A 21938-nucleotide genomic window follows, 5' to 3' on the forward strand; every position below is an offset into this window, starting at 1 on the left:
GTTTCCTTATTGATACTCCAGGAAGGAACTCACTGAGGATGGGATAGAAATTTGTATTCAAATCAGGAGACAAACTTTTGAGTCATTCATTCATTCAGAAAAATCTTGAGGCTGAAGCAGGATTGCTGAGGCCAGGAGTTTGAGACTAGCCTGGGCAACACAGTGAGACTTCCTCTCTACTAAAAAAAAAAAAAAAAAAATTAGCTGGGTGTAGTGCATGCGTGTATTCCCAGCTACTTGTGAGGCTGATGCAGAAGGCTCACTTGAGCCCAGGAGGTTGAGGCTGACTGTGAGACCTGACTGTGGCACTGCACTCCAGCCTGGGCAACAGAGTGAGACCCTGTCTCAAAAAAAAAAAAAAAAAAAAAAAAAAAAAGTCTCACTCCTACTGTGTGGAGATATGCAGGCTCCGGGAATATCATGGTGGACAAAACCCAGATGTGGCCCTGCCTTCATGTAGCTTAAGGCCTGAGGGTTCTGATCTAGTCTAAGGTGTGAGGTGGTCAGGGAAGTTTTCCATAAGGAATGGGCATTTGGGCAGAGATCCGAAGAAGAGAAGCAGGGAAGGAGGAAGGTATGAGGTACCCCACATATATGGAAGTGAAAAATGATGGAAGCAGAAATGAATATGGAGAGCTCAGGTAGAGGCGGCTATAGGAACGGAAGTGAAAAATGATGGAAGCTTGTGCTAGATGCGTCGGGGTAGGGATAAAAACATAAATGGACCAGGATTTATTACGAGGGGAAGTCAACAGAACTTGATGATTGTTAATGATGAAGAGGGAGGTGCCACAATGATCTGCCAGTTTGCTGACTGAGCTTAATGGTGGTGGCATTCACAGAGACTGGAGCACTGGAGATGTCCAAGCTCGGGAGGAGAACCCTGACAGCAGGGGCCCTAAGACATCTAAGTGGGCATGCTTGGTAGGACTTGGGGTTCAATATCCTGCTGCGATCCAGTGTTGCGTCAATCAATGCTGAATCATATTGCAAATCTCATTGTAGGACTGAATGTTGGATCGGACAAAATGTTGGAACTTTATAATAAAAATCAACAGTTAAATTGTTAGCATTTTATATGTAACTTTCCAAGCATTAGGGGAGAACCATGAATTTGGATTCTGCACAGAATCACTAAAAGCACCCTGCGTGGAGGAGCATGATTAAGGGGTGCCAACCCTGTGTGAACACGCTTATAAGACTGAGTCACGAGAATCGGTGGCTCAGCTCTGAAAGTTACCAAGACAACAGGGAGGCAAGGCAGAGGCTGACGTGCTCCCAACCAGACCCTACAAACTGAACGGTGGTGGTGAAGACATCACCAAGAGAAGAGCAGGAAGACCATTAAATGGGAAATGGTGATACAGAAAATAAAACTAATTTTTTTTTTGACGGAGTCTCACTCTGTCACCCAGGCTGGAGTGCAGTCATTCGATCTCAGTTAACTGCAACCTCCGCCTCCTGGGTTCAAGCAATTCTCTTGTCAGCCTCCTGAGTTGCTGGGATTTCAGGCGCATGCCACCACTCATGGCTGATTTTTGTATTTTTAGTAGACAAGAGGTTGTACCACGTTGGCCAGGCTGGTCTGGATCTCCTGACCTCAGGTGATCCACCCGCCTTGGCCTCCCAAAGTGCTATTACAGGCGTGAGCCACTGTGCCCGGCCTCAAAACTAATCTTATATGGAAAGAAATGAAAGAACTGGCAGAAATGCTTAAGTACTTCGAGTATGATTTTTAAAGTAGTCATCTGCACCCAAAGCTAGGTACAAATAACTACTTTTAGCTGGCCTAGCTAAGAGGGAAGGAAAACTCCCTTTTCCTCAAGCTTCCTCCTCTTTCTGTCTCGGGCATTCACCTGTGAGTCAGCCTAGACAAGGCCAAGGGACACGGAGGGGCAGGAATGTGCTCCCATCACTCCTGGGATCTCAGCCGAGGGAAACAGGAAGCAGCGTGTTTTTCTGCCCTACACACTTTCATCGCTATTACGTGCGCACAGAGCCCCCAGAGAAAAATGCTATTTGGTAGTGACCTGATAACCACATTCTTGGAGCTTTGGTCCAAGAATGGTAAAAATCCACGGAATGCCAGGGAAGGGAGAGGAGCAGCAGCACAGCAGAACCAAACACAGTCTCCACTGTCAACGGCTGGCTAATACGACATTCAACTTAATGTCTAACCAAGAAGTAGAAATTTTAGATGATCTACGTGGGGTGCCTTATCTTTCTCATGAAGAAATAATTTGTATGTTTTGAAAGTTTATCAGTGACTCTTAAAATATCAAACAAGCATTTCAAAGTTTTGTTAAAGATTTACCTTAGTAAGGCAGAAGGTGGTGCAGGTAACCCTGGAGTTTGGCTGGTTGGGTCCCAAGGTAACTGGGTCTAGAAGGGAACGGGGTCCAGGGACCCGTAGTTGCCATCTCCCCTCCTGTGGGCTGAGGAGGGTTCACTGGCCTGAAGGTGCGTCAGGGAGACCTAAGGTGCATCTGTGAATCCCTGTGACTGGGAACTGCCAGCTGCAGTCTTTCTGAAGTCCCACCCCGTTACTATGGCTCTCAATGTGTCTGTATTTGGAAACTTGAGTTCTGTGTACACAAGCATAGAATGCAGAGCTAGCATCGCGTTCGGCATGGATCCTCTGGGCTCATCCTTCTGGCCACACTGTTAGCGAAACCCTTTGGAACAGTGTGTTACCAGTCCCAAGACCTTGAGCAAGCTGAAATTGCTTTTAGAAAGTGGTACGGGCTCTCAAAACTTACATGATAAAAAGCGCAGAGAGTGAAGGTCGATAGCTCCTGTCTACCCTTTGCCAGCTGCTCTTGCCCAGCTTAGGGTAGAACAGTACTACAAAGTTTGGAAAATGTCACCATTTCTGTCCCTCCCAGCCTGATTTCATTTACTTATTCATTGATTCACACAGCCTGCATTCATTCACTCTGAATTTGTTAAGCATTACCATGGAGATTAGGCTGACCCTGCTGGGTACTGAGGATGCCAAGGTGTCTGAAAGACAGACCCTGCCCTAGTTTAGCAGCTTCCACCCTCATGGGGGCAGACACCTCAGCCCCACCCCGCACCGCCCCTCCAGTTCCCACTCACCGGGGAGCCCCAGGAGGGGGCCTTTCCTCTGCCCCATGAGGCCGGGAAAGGTGTTGCGAAGGTGCAGCAAACAGCTAAGCAGGATGAGGAGGGCAGTCCCCAGGGGAGGACCACGCTGGCAAAGGGAAGCTAGTAGCAAGAGCAGGGAGAGAGATGGCTTTCTGTAGCTTCCATTAGCCTTGTGGAAACGCCCCCGCTTTGGGGTAGAGGGTGAAGGTAGGCAAGAACTGTTAGGTTTTCTTTTGGCCCAGAATATCTGCAATAAATGTCATTCCCTTCTATATCCAGTGCACAATCATCACCTAGGAACTTCTTCACTGTTTCGAGGGACTAAAACCTATAGTTCAAATAAAACATGAGAACTCGGTGAACGTTTAAATGAACACCGGCATCCCCCACAGAGTGGGGCGCCCGACTCAGCAAACCCTTGGCCCACGGGCCCGGGGTGGGGACGCTGCGCGTACCTCTCACAAGTGACGCGGATGCGCTCGTCGCTGGACGACTGCTGCTCGTCCTCCTTCTCGCGGAAGTGCTCCTGCACGCACTGCTCCTCGAACTCGTGCAGCCTCTTCAGCTCCTCATCGCTGAGGAACAGCTCTGCGTGGAGGGAGAGGTGTCAGCCACGCGAAAAACAAGAATGTTTTATGGCCTCAGTGTGAATTTCACAGCCCCACGTTAATCAAGCTTTCTTCACCGCCACTCCGAAGGCAGTTCGCCACTACCCCCAACTGGTTTGTATCCAAAAAGGGGTTGGCCGGGTGCGGTGGCTCACGCTTGTAATCCCAGCACTTTGGGAGGCCGAGGCGGGCAGATCATGAGGTGAGGAGTTCGAGACCAGCCTGGCCAACACAGTGAAACCCTGTCTTGTGGTGGCGGGTGCCTGTAGTCCCAGCTACTCCAGAGGCTGAGGCAGGAGAATCGCTGGAATCCGGAAGGCAGAAGTTGCAGTGAGCCGAGATCGTGCCACTGCACTCCAGCCTGGGCGACAGAGCTAGATTTCATCTCAAAAAAAAAAAAAAGTGTGTGTGCGGTTGTCATACGCCCCTGTCAGTTGGAGCCAAATGGCCTGCTTTTAAACATAAAAAACAAAACTACATCTACTGGGAAAGTAAGGCCAAGTAATATTTCCGAGAAAACTTTTTATACCTATTTTTATGAATAGAGTCAAGCATAGAGCATTATTTTCTCATTTCCTTTAGATGCAACAAATTAAGACGTTTTGAAAGGAGCACTGAATTTATATAGAAACTTATAGTTATTTTAGAGAATCAGCTCAACTGATCTCCATGAGCTGGCTTTCCATGATGTTAATTACTAAAAAATGAACAAAACTAGAATAAAACGGACACAAAATGAGAAGCCTTTTGCAAAGAGCAGCAGTTGGACTGAGTGTGGTGCTTTTCACACGTGCAGTTAGTTGAGTGAGATTTCTGTGAGGATGTTCAGTTGGAACACTATTTGGAAATCAGCCCAACCTAGAAATGAAGGACCCTGCACGTACTCAATCCACGATCCCGTTCCTCTTGGTCCCCTTCTCTCTTCTTCCTGCAGCGGGCACTGAGACGCATAACAATGATATAGATGTGGCTTAAAATGATCATCGGTGGCGGCAGGACAGGCCTGTCATGAAATGTCATAATAAGCTGATATCGCTGGAACTTCCACACCTGGTTGGATATTGATTTTACTTCAAAGAACGTATTGCTTTAAAAAGAAGACATTTTTACAGTTAGTCATATTACCTTTTATAGTGATTGCCCAGAACAGTCAGAGTTACTCACATTTAAATGAAAAAATGAAATGGCCTTTCAGTGCCCTTTAGTACTGATTCCTTGATTATCTAATCTTTCGATTTATCCATCAATGCGGATTATGTATGCTTAAGGACATTGTACTCTTAAATAGCTAAGTGTAATAAATTGCTATGTACTGCTTTCTTGAAAAACCACACCATAATCTACTCATATACTCAGGAAACTTAATTTCCTATAGAGGTATAAGCCATTTAAATAAGCATTTTATCATGTTTAAACTTTCCATTAGTCTAACAAGTAGATGACTACTATTTTTTTCAACTGAATTGATTAGTTATTGAACTTATTTGATTAAAGTTTCATTATTTTGGACGTGGGGTAGGAACAATCTTTGTCTTACTTTAGCTTCCATCAGAAGCAGTAAGTGGATGATTTCACTGCCTGCAACGCAGGCCTTAGGAAAGCCAGTTACCTTCCATGACCTTAGTTTTCTCATCTCTCAAGCCAGAAGTTTGGACCAGGTTTTCTGTTCAATTCTAAGATTGCATATTTCTGTGAAGGCTTTCTCCCTCTATATTTTTCATCTTAGAAGCTAAAATCATTTTTTTCAACATTTATTGAGCATGGTCAACATACTTAACACAACATGCCAAATAGGTTTTATAAGAAACTTGATTTAATACTTTAAGCCATTTTTAAGGCCATTTTATCTTCTATAAATGATCAGAACAAAATGCTTTACATAGTTTTACAGTAATTGTAACAGCTTATAAAACTAATACTGCCTTTTGCACCTCTACTAATGAACGAAAAGCATGACTTGATCAAATCTTCTGTACCCCAGGAGACTTTCATCTAAGAAAATATTTTCATTAGATTAAGATACATGATAAAGTGTTAAAATACTAACCATGATTACATTTAAATGTATTTGTCAGTTCTTAATTTATGAATACATTAAGACTGATTAAGTTTGAGCAAAGAGACTGCAAAAATTCGATCTACTTAAAAACCCTAATGAAATTCCTGCAAATAAATTAATACCCTGGGAGATTTCTGAGATTAAATGGAAAGTCTGTACAGTAATAAATAATAAACGTGGTCATCGGCTGTGACACGTACTTGAACACAGCAATCAGCAGATTCACCAGCAAGATGTTGGCCACTAGTAGGTAACATGCCATGAGTGCTGGTGTGAGCCAGGCACCAGGGATACAGGGAGGAAGCCGCTTGCCCTCCTCATCGTATAGGTTCTCACCACAAGGAGCTGAAAGAAAAAAAAATTGTTTTGTGTTTTTTATTTATGATGAAAAGGATAAACATCTCTTACATATGTTTTTCAATGACCTATTTCTTTTTTAATATGATTCTTTCTTATTTCACAAGCAGTATTTTTCCATGGGAAAAAATAAATGCATACAAAGAAAAAGGTCAGAAACTCCTATCTGTACTCGGATATAGCCATTCTTTGTCATATTTCTAAACATTTCCCCATTTCTTTAGTGTGGCTTTCAAATATAAAAGTCTTCATTTTTAAACAGACAAATGAATCTTCATGTTTTTTCCCTTTGTTGTTATCCATCTGAAAGTCATTGTGGTGGCTGGGTGCGGTGGCTCACGCCTGTAATCCCAGCACTTATGGAGGCCGAGGCGGGTGGATCACCTGAGGTTGGGAGTTTGAGACCAGCCTAACTAATATGGAGAAACACCATCTGTGGAGATTGAATTTAAAAAAGAAAGAAAGAAAGAAAGAAAGAAAGAAAGAAAGAAACCCTGTTTCTACTAAAAATACAAAAATTAGCTGGGTGTGGTTGTGCATGCCTGTAATTCCAGCTACTCGGAAGGCTGAGGCAAGAAAATCACTTAAACCTGGGAGGTGGAGAATGCAGTGAGCTGAGATCGCACCATGGAACTCCAGCCTGGGCAACACGAGCAAAGCTTGGTCTCAAAAAAAAAAAAAAAAAGAAAAGAAAAAGAAAAGAAAGTCTCGGTGGCTTCTAATTATTTAACATTAGCTTATGTTGTCTTCTGGTTGCTTTCTTGTTTTCACTGACACATTACATTTGAAAATATTTTTGTTACGTCATATGGGGTAGTGATCCCCTCTACTTCCCAAACTGTTTAATCAACTGTTTTGACGTCCTGTTTGAAAAATAATCTTTTCTGCCTCTGCTCATTTGAAATGCTACTTTATGTCATAGGGGGTCTATTTCTCCCCTAAAAAAATAGGGTGATCCCAACAGTGAATTTATGGTTCTCTTTACTTTTTACTTACAGTTTTAAAAGTACTGGCACCAAAAAACAGTTTAAGACTATTAGTGATCAGCTAAGGAAAACATAATTAAGAAACACATTCCACAAACTAGAATAATCAATTCCACGTAAACTTACGATTAATTTCCATGGCGTAGACTACATAACGATTGGAAAGCAGGATTTTTGTTTTGTTTTGACAGGAGGGGAGGAAAGAAGATAAGATGATGGTTGAGAGAAAAGTAAAACAAGTGATTTAACAACAGAACTGTTTTGCTGTGAAGAAATGCAAATATTTTAAGCTTGGGAATTATTGATTCACACTTAGAAACAGTGATCTACTTAGAAGAATTACATACATTATAATTCTAGAAATGATATTTCACGGATATTTATTTTACCATATGTCATAAGCAAGAACAAAAGCTCACTAGTTAAAAATACTGTGAAAAAGACATGATGTTATTGGCAGATGATCATTCTAACTTACAGGTTAACCAATCACACACTCCCTATATTCCAACACAAACATCTCATAAGCACAAATAGCTACAAGATTATTAGTTAATAGTCAGAATAAGAATCAAAAACCTGCATTTAATTACATTACTGAGAACAGCACAGCCTAAAGTTTACCTCTTTACCTTCTCTCATAACCCAATATAATTTTTTTAAATCTAATATTGACAGTGGAGTGTTAAAGTCTCTAACCCAATATAGTTTTTAAAGAAAGCCTAACAATAAAAATATTACAGTTTATGTGTGGAATCCAGGGACTTTTAACATGTATATTCTGGCTTACCAAGCTACTAAGACATGTCAGCAGTTGACTCTGTGATACCTGCACTAGTGATATGGTCAGAATGACATTATAAAAGTCAGAAAGAAGGTAGTGCATGAGCTGGTTATCATGTAAGCTAGAGGCAATAGATACACGGACAGTCCTACATTGTATATGAGAGGAAGATGATAATAACTTTCTGTTCTCAAATAGCAGAGCTCTGGAAACAGCAGACACGCTATTGCAGCTGATGCTTTATGATAAAGTACAATATGCAAATGGAAATGTTGGTCCTGAAACGAAAATGGGACTGAAGTGCCTCCTTTACTGGTGGAACGTTTATTTAACTGTTCTGGTGAAATAGGTGCAAGAACATTTAAGCTTTATATCCCTTCAACTCGGAAGACACCGGCTCAGCCTGCAGAGGAGCTGGGGCTACATTCCCCAGAAATCTGTGCAGGATCATAGCCCATTTCCTCTGCTAACATCCAGATTATTTTTGATAATACAAAATAGCACTCTAATAGTGAAGACAAAATGGGTAGCTATGTGGAAAATGGGCTCTGATGGCTTGAAGAAGAGGATGGTGGGACGTATCAGTTAGTCTGCCATGTCACTAGTTTATTCTACTGGAAAACACTATCAGCCTTATCCTGGGGTGGGGAGATACTGAGTTGAAGAAAAGCTAGGCTATTGGCATTGGAACAGCATAGATGTGACAGGATGTCCCTCAGATCCAGCTCAAGGGAAGTGAGACTCTTTTGGAGTTCTAGTGAATTATTTTTTGAAGAAAAGAAATGATTAATGTCTGAGAAATAAGTACAAAGTTTCATAATTTGTACTTATTTCTTTGTAAAATAATTTGATGCTGATGGTGGAGTGACAAGTATTTTTTATTTCCAAATTAATACATGTTCTTCCATTAATTTGGAACTGATCATCTGCCTCAGAAGCAGGGAAGAGAATCTTACTATGAATTCTACTCTTACGGTCTATCTGGTCTGCAAACACCTCTCCATAGATCATCCAGTAGGGCATGTAGAAGATGTTTCGGGCCAGTTTCCAAGAAGGCTTCTCCTCCGGGTGCAGAATGGCTTGACGGGCTACTCCGAAACTCATGAGCACAACCAGCATGATGACCACAAAGTACAGCATGTCGATCATCTGAGTGGGGAGAACATTTGTCTGCCACTGTCTTGGCTCAATGGACCAAATTCACCCTGGCTCACTGTAATGCTTTCTCCAATTAAGCACTTCAGGAATGCTTAATTAGGAGGAAGAAGGCCTCTTGCCCCTCCTTCCTTCCCATCCACGGGAAGGCTTTTTCCTACTTCATGCAATGCTTTATGTCTAGAATGTCTTCTAGAACATTGCTCTTTTCATCTGCTCTTCAACCTTCTCGCTTCTCCTCGTTACCCTTAGTAACTACAACTGCAAATGGAGAAAGGAAAGAATTCTGAGAAAAGATGAGAGTTTGTACGGAATACTGAGGAGGAAGAGGAGGAGACACTGAGGAAATAAAAGGATAATTAATTGAGAGTACAGGCCAACATTCATTCATTCATTACACAAGTGCTGAGTGGCTACAGTGAGCAATGCCACGGTTACTGTGGATCCTAAACTGGTATCATTCCTAATTTTGAACATCCATGAAGATGGAGGCCCTTGCTGGATTTAACTAAAGCATACATCCCTTAGCTGAAAACCACTTGCCCTATAAAGAGTCCTTCCTAAACAGAGGTGGCTTACTTTCTTCTTGCACCAGTCCTAACACTGAGGCTCTTTGAGGTAATGTAAGGATGACCTGCTGGTTAATTTTCAGTTTCGTATGCTCTGGCCTGATCTGGAGTATAAGTCATGGTCTCACCATGTTAACTTCCTGTGTTCCCTGCAGGCCAGGGTACATGAGTTGAAGATCATCTGGAGTGTAGGTTGGGGAATGGCCCTGGGCTCCCTCTATTTCTGGCTTCTAGCACATGTTAGGAGGTTATAAGTCAGGTGGGTTGTTTTTTTTGGGGGGGTGCTCCATATGCATTCCAAAGTGGAAGAAGTCTCATAGAACATCAAATCCATGTCCCTGTACTGAAGAATGCTGAAAATATGTTTCCAGCCATCAAGAAGTAAATCTTTTAAGACATCTGTTTTGCTACTGAATTCCTATTGCATCAAAACTTGATGTTCTCTTATACCCTGGGAAAGTGAAGTTAGCTTTTATTAAAAAGGAGGCTATTTTCTTTTATATTCTTGTCAAAATTGACTCATTATAATAAATCTAAAGGAATAAAAAAACAAAAGTAGGCTGGGCTCGGTGGCTCATGCCTGTAATCCCAGCACTTTGGGAGGCCAAAGCAGGTGGATCACCTGAGGTCGGGAGTCTGAGACCAGCCTGATCAACATGGAGAACCCCCATCTCTACTAAAAAAAAATAAAAAATTAGCCGGGTGTGGTGGTGCATGCCTGTAATCCCAGCTACTCAGGAGGCTGAGGCAGGAGAATTGCTTGAACTTGGGAGGCGAAGGTTGCAGTGAGCCAAGATCACGCCATTGCACTCCAGCCTGGGCAACAAGAGTGAAACTCCATCTCAAAAAAAAAAAAAAAAAAAAGCAATTAGTTATCCTAGAGTTTTAATATGGATATGGTATCGAAGAAGGAAGACAGTATATATTGAGTGCCTGATATACACTGAGATATATGTGTGTTCGTGTGTATGTGTGTGTGTGTGTGTGTGTATACACATATATACAGTGTACACAGGTAAACTATATATGTATATATACACAGTAGGCCCTCAACTCATGTTTTTCTATCGGATTTTATTAAGTTATCAACATGTAGGAGAACTGGGTATCTTAAAGCAAAGAATGTTGCCTTTAAAAAGCCAACTCAAAAGAAAAACCAAATGAAATTGAAGAAGGCCATGCCCAAGGCCTGTTCTTACGTCCTAACCACAGCCCAAGTCTCTCTGGTTACCCACAGGATGTCATTACTAACCATCTTTCCAATCATCATCACATACGGCCCCAGATACTTGTTGACACCAAAGATGTCCAGGACGCGGATGTACCAGAAGATGATATCCACACAGTAGATCACGCGGCCGTAGCCCATATAGGGCTGGTTCTGCAGGCGAAGAATTGCTCCAATCATGAAAGTGGAAATGGCCACGAGATCCGTGATGTTCCAGTACTCCTGAAGCCAAACTTTGATTTTCTGACTGAGTTTGCCTGGTTCTGACATGAGGATCTGAAAACAAACCCCAAAGAACAATACACCGAGATGCCGTATTATAAGTCCTGTCTTAGAATCTTGGAACAATAAGACTGGTGAAACATTCCAGGGCATCTGGCCCCTTTCCTGCTCAAAACCTCTTAACACTTTTCTTCTCAGGCACAGAGAGACATCTAGAAAGGGAAATTCCACGGAATCCTCCCTATTCTTTGATTCAGGGTTTTTACAAACTCAGGAAATGCCTTCTAAATTATGTCCTTCTGGCTGCAATTAAAGCAGCTGCATTTTTATTTCTTTTTTAATTATCTGGACACGTGCCTGTTCATCCACATTCCACACTCACACAGAACAACAACTCTAGAGCAGGGATGAGCCCTCTGTGGCCCCACGGAGGTTCAGTTCACCCAGTGGAGATGGCAGAGTGGGACTAGGAAATGTTTTGATTTGCCAAAATTCCTTTGCAACTTAGACATGAGAAATCAGGGGAAAGTGAGAACAGGTTTTCCCCTATGTGAGATAATATCTTCTCAAAATCACTGCTGCTTGAGGAGAGACTTCCACAGAGTAAAACGCAAGATACTTAGCAAGCAGCCCACACGGGCATGCGCAGAGCCGTTCCAATGGCACAGCTGCCGTGCCAGGTGGTACCCCTTCAGTTGCAGAGGCCGTGGGGATCTCTGTGGTAGGATGGGGCAGTGGCTATCTATCAGCCCACACAGAAGGGATTCACTAGTTTAACAACCCGTGCACACCAGCTGATGGCCACCCTCTGTCTCCTGTAACTGGGGACAAGTTCCTGGAATAAAGAACAGTGTCTCGGTGTATGGCGGACTCTCAGCAAGGTCACGACGGCACAGCGGTTGTAAGGCAGGCCACGCAGGAAATCCCAGTTGCAGCGCCTGCAGAATTTGAATGAAGCCCAGCTAGCAAAAGGAGCACTAAAAGATGGAATGTGTAATCTTAGGTTCAGTGCTCTTTTGGTCTCTCAGGCTCTCATTAGACCAATGCCATCAGATTCCCTCTACCTGGAATAGGTTAGTAATGTTTTTTTAGTTCCATGAAAGGGTCAACAGTAATCGCAAAATAATCGTACTGGTTCTGTACCAGCTGGAGAAAGGATATGAAATGGTGCTGTGGGCTGTTTCAGTTCAAGTTGCTTTTTTGCTTGGACACATGCTTTCTCTTTATAAGCAAATGTAGCGAATGAAAACTTCTGGATGACATTGGAAAGGGAAGTACCTGGCCCGTCTTTCCTCTGCTGTCTGCAGAGATTGCCTTCTAAGAGTTACATTTTCTCTCCAGCCCTCTGGGATAGTAAGAGTCATGTGTGAGATGGATCTGTTCTTTTTCAACACTGAGTTGAAAATCCTGTTTCCTCGGTTTGCAGCAAATGCTCCAGGCCCCTCCCACATGCCCTGGAGCTTTTCCCCAGGTGGGCTTGCCCACCCTACCTGCTGCAGGCACTGCTGTTAGGCCCACCCCTGCCCCCTTCTGGGAGGCTTGCCTTTGGATGCTTGGAACCACGTCTCTGGTGGGTACCAATGACTGATGGAGGTGGGGCCCAGAGGTGAGACAGACTCCACGGTGTCCAGTCCACGCAGAGCCCCCTGCAGGATTAGGCCAAGGGCAGGGTCCACCTGAAGCCACACCTTGCTTAGGCGCCTTTCCCTCCTCACCAGGAGCCCTCCTTGCATCAACCTCTCACACAGGGAGATAACATTTTTCTCCCTGTAACTTTGGATTTTGGAGCACACTGTGCAAGTGTCTCCTGCAGCTCTCTTTCTTGTTTCCAGTCCCCTCAAAATAAGCTGATATTCATACCCAGGTGCAGTAACTGGGTTATCTCAGGTTGCTGGCAGCATTTGCTGATGTTTTCCTACCGATTCAGACCGGTTTTCATCATTAAATAACATTTATTTTGCCTTGTGTTTTGGATTTCAAGTTCAGTTGAAGGAGGAGATGATACATATTTAAAAAAATGAATGGAATAAACTTGGGGTTCTGACACCTCCAAAAAAAAGTCCCACAGTATGTGTAATTTGGTTTTTTGGTTTTGTTTGTTTCTGAAATGGACTCTCACTCTGTCACCCAGGCTGGCGTGCAGCGGCACAATCTTGGCTCACTGAACCTCTGCCTCCTGGGTTCAAGTGATCCTCCCACCTCAGCCTCTTGAGGAGCTAAGATTACGGGCACCCACCACCACGAATGGAAAATTCTTGTATTTTTAGTAGAGAAGGGGTTTCACCATGTTAGCCAGGCTGCTTTTGAATTCTAACCTCAAGTGATCCTCCCGCCTCAGCCTCCCTAATAGCCAGGATTACAGGTGCGCAGCACCATGCCCGGCTAGTTTTTGTATCTTTAGTTGAGATGGGGTTTCACCATACTGACCAGGCTAGTTTCGAATTCCTGACCTCAAGTGATCCATCCGCCTAGGCCTCCCAGAGTGCTGGGATTATAGGCCTGAGCCACTGCGCCCCACCCATCATGTATAATTTGCATGCAATGTTTTTTCAGTAAGGAGCCATATCTGCATTGCAGCCAGCGGTTAGTGGGCTGGGGCAGGCCTTTGGGGTGGTCACCTCTCGTATCTTCTCCAACGCCAGGCTCACAATGTAGGAGATGACGATCCACTCCTGGAGGGAGGGCCAGCCGTCCATCCGCACCAGGATAACATAGTTAAACAGCAGCAGGTACCCCAAGTACGATATCTGAAAGAAAGAGAAGCCGGTAGCCAAAAAATAGCCGAAACCCTATTTTCTTTCATGTTGACAAATCTAAAAAAATCTTTGTTTCCAACTGCACTGACATATTGGGAGGAAAGCTTCCCTGCAGCTCAACAATGCAGACAGAGGACCCGGAGGCAGGATAGGAAGCATTTTATGCTTTAGCCCATATGGGCCCTGACTTTTCATTTTCTGCATAGAGACAAATTTGTTGGTGCTGTCATCCTTACGGGGAAACTACGAAGTTGCAAAAATGATGATAAATGGGAAATTGTTAATAGTTTGCTGGTGTGTCTTCTACAGTCCCAGAAATTACTCCTCCCTGCCTCACCAATTTCCTTCCTGATTCTTTCCACAGCTGGGAAGTTAGATGAGAGGGCTGTGGATGAGCTGCCCGCCCAGACTGCAAGCTGACCCTAGAGTCCCCTCAGGCAGCAGTGGCATGTCCAGGATTTGCTGTGGCCGCAGCACGGCCCCTATGTCTGTGGCAGGGAAAGAGGCAGAGCTGGAGGTAAGGGTGGGGTGAGGCAAAAGTGGGGAGCGAAGGGGTTGGGGGAGGAGGTCTGAAGTTGATCACCTGTCCCCGGTGATTCACCGTGACGCCAAGGAAACTTCAGCTTCTGGGTCCCTCACCGACACAGGCCCCTTTTGGAGGAGTGGGGGAAGGGCGCTAGAAGTTGAGTATTTGTAATTGGGCAGGTTTTTTTTCTCCAAGATCCCACCTCCCAATTGTGTAAGCTTCACCAGGAGACAGGCAGGCCCCTCCAGATCCACCATCCACTCCTTCAAGAAAGATTAGAGCCAGGTTCTCAGACTGCGGGCGGCATCCTAACCCCTGGGAAGCTGTACACTGTGTGGTGACTCCACCTCCACCCGATCCAGAGGATCTGGGGCGAGGCCCAAGGCTGAGAAGCCTCGATGGCTTCCTGGCCCAGTCCCCAGCAGCAGTCTCTGTGGCTGAGTTCTCCTGCAGGCTGGGTGCACCCCAGACCCTCAGATGGTTCTGACCAGAACTGGTGGGCAGCAGTGGCTTCAGCTGTATCATCAGTCGTGGCTGCCCCAAGGTTAGGTGTGCAGGCCCACAGCTGACCCTTGAGGTGGGGCCACACACAGAGCTTTGCTCTGCCCCCGGCCCACCTTCATTCATCACCCAGACCATGGCCAGGGACCCAAATTCTCACGTCCCATACCCTGCTCTTAGCTCATCCCCCGCACAGCCATACTAGCCAGGCCTGCCTGGCATGGGCTGTAGCTTGGTGCTTGGGGTTTCATGAGAAGTCTCTCTCCTCCCAACTGACAGGATTGTACAAGGCACAGCATATCTGGCCACCCCGACTGGGACTGCCGGCAGCTCTGCCGTTTCCCCCAGAGGCGCTCCGATCTGCCCTCCTGCCTCCTCGTTACCAGACAGCCACACTCTGGGAGCTGTGTAGATCTGGGCCTCGGAGGGGGATGGCTTGCCGGCCAAGCGGGTCAGTTTGGTGAGCACTTCAGAACGGAGAGGCCTTGATTTGCTTCCCTATCCCAAGGGTTTACCATTTGGATTAGCCATGCCCTTGTAATAACCCTGCCAGTTTCATGAGAAATGGAGTCTGTGAATTTGCTCTTCAAATCACTAGTCATCTCTGTTCATTTAAAGGTAAAATTACAGTTTCCTAAGTTTGTGTTGCTAAAGGCATCAAAAGAGTTCATCTTAAGCAAACAGCATATGACTGTTTCGCCTTATGAGATGGTACATTTGGGACTAGGATGGCCATGTATCAATATATGGCATACGTCACTATATGACAGGATATCAAGATCCAGTGTTAGCCAGAGATCTCAATTAGTCCCAGTTTTATTTTCATAATTCATTTTAATTCAGTGCATTTTTAGAGAGTTTTTTACGCCCTTGAAATTTTTCTTGATTCAACATATCAAAGCATTCCAAACATGCTGAATGTCAGCTGTTGAGGAGGAGGCCTTACCGTGTAAAACCAGAACTTGACAATGGGCGCGTTATAGAATTCACATATCTTTGTCCCGATGGGAATACTTTTCTGTTTTTGGTGCTCATTCTCCTCATCCCCCTTTCTTGAGCCAGCATCTGCGTTTGCATCCTGGAAAACAGAGCACAGCACGTGGCAGGCAAGTTGCTAAACGGGAAATGCAAAGCACACGGGCACCATATGAAAACACAGAGTTCGAAAAATACCCTTAACCTATGAGATTTCTCAATCCATGTTATGAGAAGTCTCAACAGCTTTCGAGACGACATCACAGGGATACTCTTAGGGTCAAGTGTGTCACTGACCATATTCTCCTCTTCTTTTTCTTTGCCATCTTCATTTTCCTTGGATGTTTGATACGAGAAATCATCGTATGTGCGAAATTCCAAAAACAAGATGGTAGGGGGAAGAAGAATCCCCATGATAACCTATGGGACAGAAATAGATTGTTTTAAGCCGTGGCAATTCTAGAAAAATTTCCCAGGATAGTTAAAATGTTTACATTATGACCTTCAACGTTATTCAGTGACCTAGGAGCCCTGGAATGTTCATCCCTGCTCTGACGTTCTCTGACTTCTGCTTGGTAGCTTGGTAGAACTGCAGACGGTAAGAAATGTAAGAGCATACATTAAATTTTTTAGATGAATGACAAGCAGCACTACTGGTAATCCTGACTTTAAAAAGAAAAATCCTGGCTGGCATGGTGGCTCACACTTGTAATCCCAGTACTATGGGAGGCCAAGGGGGGTGGCTCATATGAGGCCATAAGTTTGAGACCAGCCAGGCCAATATGGCAAACTCCGTCTCTACTAAAATACAAAAATTAGCTGGGCATGGGTGGTGCACCTCTGAAATACCAGCTATGCGGAAGGCTGAGGCACAAGAATTGCTTGAACAGTGTAATACCAGCTATTCAGGAGGCTGAGGCACAAGAATCGCTTGAATCCGGGAGGCCGAGGTTGCAGTGAGCTGAGATCATGCCACTGCACTCCAGCCTGGGTGACAGAGAAAGACCCTGTTTCCAAAAAAAAAAAAAAAAAAAAAAAAAGTCCTTACATGAAATTTCTAGGAATGCAAATCTTTAAACAAAAATATAATATAAATAAAATATAATACATGTAGTGAAGTAGACGAGAAGTATTTTATATAGAAATAACTTTGACATAAATGAGACTATGTGAACTAAGAGTTACAAGACGAATGTGACTCACAAAAGATGGACTAACTTGGGCTCAGCCTAGACAATAAAAGGATGCCCAGTCTCATAGACAGAAAACGTGCTTCCCTTTTTTTATTTTTTGAGACAAGGTCTTGCTCTGCTGCCCAGATTGGAGTGCAGTGTTACAATCATGGCTAACTGCATTCTTGATCTTCTGGCCTCAACTGGTTCTCCCACCTCAGTCTCCCGAGTAGCTGGGACTACAGTATGTACCCCATTACCTAGCTAATTTAAAAAATGCTTTTTTATAGAGATGGAGTCTCACTATGTTGCCCAGGCTGGCCCTGTACTCCTGGGCTCCAGTGATCCTCCTGCCTTGGTCTCCCAAGATGCTTGCATTACAGGCATGAACCCCTTTGCGCGGCTGTGCTTCCCTTTCTATAAGTGTTTTTCTACACTCTACCAATGGCTCCAGATCGTTTTAAACTTTAGTTTGAATCATACTGAACTTGACCTTTTTTTTTTTTTTTTTTTGAGACGGAGTTTTGCTCTTGTTACCCAGGCTGGAGTGCAATGGCGCGATCTCGGCTCACCGCAACCTCCGCCTCCTGGGTTCAGGCAATTCTCCTGCCTCAGCCTCCTGAGTAGCTGGGATTACAGGCACGCGCCACCATGCCCAGCTTATTTTTTGTATTGTTAGTAGAGACGGGGTTTCACCATGTTGACCGGGATGGTCTTGATCTCCTCATCTCGTGATTCACCCGCCTCGGCCTCCCAAAGTGCTGGGATTACAGGTGTGAGACACCGCACCTGGCGAACTTGACCTTTCACAGAACTTTATTGTTTTTCCTAAAATGTATGGATTCACCTTCTATTTTCTTGTTAAGGGTTATAAATTGCTTTGTTTCCCTAACCTGTATTTCTGACATATGGTGGCTTCTTAGTCATTCTATTTATCGGAATCATTTCTATTCTTGAGCACTTCCTTTTTGGATCACACAGACTCCTTGGCCTCATTTAATCTGACCGCCTTTCTCTTGGCTGCACAGCTTTTGTATGGCAATTTATAAATCTTGGGTCTTGTTTCTTACACTCCACTCCACATTTTTCGTTGTAATGTTTAGTTTTTTTGTTTTTTGTTTTTTGTTTGTTTTTTTTTTTTGGCTTAGACTACCCACTGAACTAATTCTTCTAAATGGGGAGGTTGAAAGTGTATAGTTTGAGTCTTTGCCTGTCTTAAACATATATTCCTTCTCATGCTTTTAAATAGTTGGCCTGGGTTAAAAACATTCCAGGCTCCAAATGCTTTCCCCTCAGAACTGTGAAGGCCTTTCTCCACTGCTGCCTTCCGGGTTTCAGTGCTGTTGATGAAAAGTCTGATGCCAATTCAATGTTCATCCCCCTGTAGGTGATCTACTTTAGTTTCCTGAAAACCTTGAAGAGCTCTTTAGTCTTGGTATTCTGAAAACTGTGTATGAATATCCTAAGTTATGTATAATATCAGCTTAGCATATTACATAGAATTAGACAATTAGGCATAACATTCATATTTCTAAGAAACAAAATGCTATTTGCTGGAACCATACTACACGGTATAACTTGTATAGTCTTTTCTTTAGCCTCACAGAGATCTCTAAGGTAGGTATAATACTGCCATTAGATTGTTGAGTTATCTGCAGACTAGAACCTCTTCTCAAGATATCCTAGTAGTTAACAGCAGTAAACCCCAGAGATAGGGTTTGATTGCAATACAGTTTTCACCCCACTACATATTTTTCAAACCCTTTCATAGCTTCGTATTTTCTCGTAATTTTCTCCCATGTCATGAAAATATCCTCACCAGTTAAAATAATATACAATCTCAGTTATAAGGGAATCCAGAAATAAGTTCCAGTCCCTGCCTTAATGGTGGGTAGACCATTCAACCAGGTGTGTGTGTCTGCTGAGTTACGGGGGCTCTGTTAGGAGACTCTGATTGTGGCAGGGGTTTGTGGAGCCAGGTGGGCTGGTCAGGTGGGGCTCTGGGTTTAGACCACCAGGGTGAGGGTCCTGATCCCATGCTGACCAGCTAAGATCCTAGGAATGTCTCGTCATCTCAAAGCTTTGGGTTCCTCGTCTGTTAGACAGGGATCGCCCTGGCATCTTCCTCAGGGTGTTGCTCAAAGGAAGACATGAAATAACCCACAGGAAGTGCTCAGCTCACACTGGCAGGAGTTGTTTGTCACTGTGGCCCTGGCCCGCCTCCCAGTGCACTGCACGCACCTTCAGGCCAGGGTTCTTCCGCATCCGCAGCCTTCCCATCCACATGTCGGTCAGAAGCATCTGGCTGCAGGTGTGAGCAATGAAGTCCCGGTGTTTGGCTGCCACGGCCAGTTTGAGGCAGGTCGAGTTGCTCCAGTTTTTCAGCTCATAGGTCAGGAGTTTCATGGCAATCTGCTCATCGTGCTTATAGGACTGGTCTAATAACTCCAAAGCAAGCTGGCCGAAGTCTCTGGTGGGGGAAGAGAAGGGACCAGGGTGAAGTCACAGTGGTCACAAGCTCTTTGACAAGCGTATCCACAGGGAATAATGGAGCCATGGGACACAGAATCCTTCACTGGAGGGGCTTTGCGGTTCTCTGCAAGCAAGAAGCTCCAGAGATGTGTCCCCAAAGGGGGACAGCCAGGGACAGTGGCTGGGAGCTCAGGCAGGAGGTGAGCTGACCGCTCCAGCTGCAAATGGAGCTGTAGGTTGAGCCCACATCTGTCCCTCAGGCCCCAGCGACACAGAGACAAGACAAAGTCCCTTCCCTCGAGTTGTGCACAGATCAGGGAGGCAGACAGAAAAGACAGCAAAAGTGACTTCAAAAGCAGTACCTGTGGGGTTGGAGGCTATAGTAGCGGGGCTGCCAGTGGTGGTAGTGGGGGGAGGTGGACGCTGAAAGGGGTCCCAGGAGGGCTGGCGGGTGCTGACTAGGATTTTAGCTGATCTAGGTGCTATGGTACCGGCATGTCCCACCTGTGGACTGTCACCAACTGGGCATTTCAGATATACGCCTTTCTCTGTGCGTGTAACGCTTCACTATCACAGTGATTACAGAGAAGCCAACATTCTTAGTGCTATGACAGAGACAAGGCATAGCTGTCATAGGGCCCAGGCCAGAGGGTACCTAAGGACTGATGGGGGCAGTGTTAGAAGTCTGGGGGCATGGAGAAGGTGGCAGAAGCTGAATTTTGAGCATAAAGTTTACTGCCTTCCCCACATGACCCAGACTCGAATATTTGGCGATAACCATAAACAATCCAAGTTCCTTCGACTTTTTTATAATGGAATATGGTTAAGACGAGATCTCGAAGCAATCACCCGCCTCTGCTTTTGTTTCTCTAGTCTATAGAAGATTTTACTCCAGTGTCGAAGAGGATGAGGAAGGCAGAATCATGTGTGGGAGAATGGCCTTCTCTGTCCTTGAAGAGGAATGCCATCTGCAGTACCTCCCGGCCTTCCTGCGGGCCACACAGTGATGACATGTCACCATGTGGGGACTCTAGGAAGTAAAGGTTGGCATCGACAAACCCATGAGGTAGGTGGACACGGCCCCATTATTAGGGAGTCCTGAATTCCTAACGTTTAGAAATCAGCTGGTAATTTTAGAAATAACCGAGTCCAAAATAAAAGCAGTGAACTTCAGAAAACAAAGGTGTTAGATGTTGGCAGAGCTGCCTGTGCCCACCTCAAGTTTAGGCTCCTATAAAGTTGTGCTGGAACAGCTGGTTTCCAGTGTGGCATGGAAGGAACTTGGAAGCCGCCCTCCATCCTAACAAGTAACAAACTAAACAAGCTGAACATCAAATCCTTTTAGCTCCACTGGAGAAGTGGGGTCACAGGGCAAACTGCTGTCCCCCAAACTGGAGAGACAGACAGGCGGATACTGAAAAGCACAACTGAGTGGAGCAGAAACCTCTGTGGGGACCAGTGCAGAGTTCGGGAAATGTGAACTGTGATTGAGTTTCGATTTTAATGCAGAGAGAAGGCAGGAGGCAAAAACAGTGACAGTTAAAAATCCCTCTGAGAGACAGACAGAAAAATGCTGACGTGACGGACAAAGTGATTTGTGAACGAGGTTTAACCACCGCTGTCCTTGAGTGAGAAGTACCCTGGCCACCCCTCCCTGCAGAGACGAGCACCCACCAGGATGGTCGTCTCTCCTGGTCTTTAAATCCCCTCTAGACACTAACTTGGAATTGTTGTCCAAGTCCTGGGAGATGTCATCCACCAGATCGCTCTCGGAGGACTCGTGGGCCATGGCCTTGTAGAGCTTGCAGGCCACCAGGGCCTTGGCCATGCTCTCCTCCCCTCGCTGCCAGAGGAACACCGCCATTTTCTGGCGTTTCATCAGCACGGCCCACACCATCAGCTCGTGGAAGGGGTACTGGAACCGACTCACAGCGGGGTCGTCCACATCGATGTCGATCTCTTCCTCCTTTTTCTTCTTTTTCTTTTTCTTCCCTTTAGCTGGAGGCTCATCATCCTGAGGGGAGAAACATGGATGTCATGGGTTTGCCATAAAAGTATGCAACAGAGAGTTCCAGAACTCACTGAGAAAGGGACACCTTTCTGTCGCAGGTAATGAAGAGGCTTCTGAAGTACACCCTCCATTTCCACTCCGCATATTAATTGTTTTGAAAAGATGCACATGTTTATTATGAGAAGTAAACTATGTAAAGCCAAACGAACTGAGAAGCCATGCTACTGTTTGGATAACTTGTATCGCTGAATCAGCAGTTTTACTTAGAAGCCTTTAGCTGAGGAGATGCTGTAAAACTAAAACAAACAAGCAAAACCTCCTCCCAAATTAAATGCAAATAACATCATGGAAGAGGGGAGGTCCACAGTTTATTTCCTTGGGGAAGTCTTTGCAGTGTAGCAAAAATAACATTTGTTTGTCAGACATAGCTGAACCAGAAATTAATAAGA

At 44.8% G+C, this 21938-nt stretch overlaps 1 protein-coding gene across 1 annotated transcript in view; it reads right to left on the minus strand.

Annotated features, from left to right (window-relative positions):
• The window catches only part of TRPM1 (transient receptor potential cation channel subfamily M member 1), a 129856-nt gene that overhangs the window by 22125 nt on the left and 85793 nt on the right, over positions 1-21938 (minus strand). Inside the window, exons 19-29 of the mRNA XM_010351263.3 lie at positions 21200-21492; positions 19248-19476; positions 16132-16254; positions 15806-15937; positions 13695-13823; positions 10879-11130; positions 8877-9051; positions 7245-7265; positions 5976-6120; positions 4601-4803; positions 3564-3696 (exon numbers count right to left, since the gene is read on the minus strand). Coding sequence (XP_010349565.3) covers positions 3564-3696; positions 4601-4803; positions 5976-6120; positions 7245-7265; positions 8877-9051; positions 10879-11130; positions 13695-13823; positions 15806-15937; positions 16132-16254; positions 19248-19476; positions 21200-21492 — 1835 coding nt within the window. The remainder of the gene's footprint in view (positions 1-3563; positions 3697-4600; positions 4804-5975; positions 6121-7244; positions 7266-8876; positions 9052-10878; positions 11131-13694; positions 13824-15805; positions 15938-16131; positions 16255-19247; positions 19477-21199; positions 21493-21938) is intronic.

The sequence above is a fragment of the Saimiri boliviensis genome, chromosome 5 (assembly GCF_048565385.1).
Source record: "Saimiri boliviensis isolate mSaiBol1 chromosome 5, mSaiBol1.pri, whole genome shotgun sequence".
Lineage (NCBI taxonomy): Eukaryota > Metazoa > Chordata > Mammalia > Primates > Cebidae > Saimiri > Saimiri boliviensis.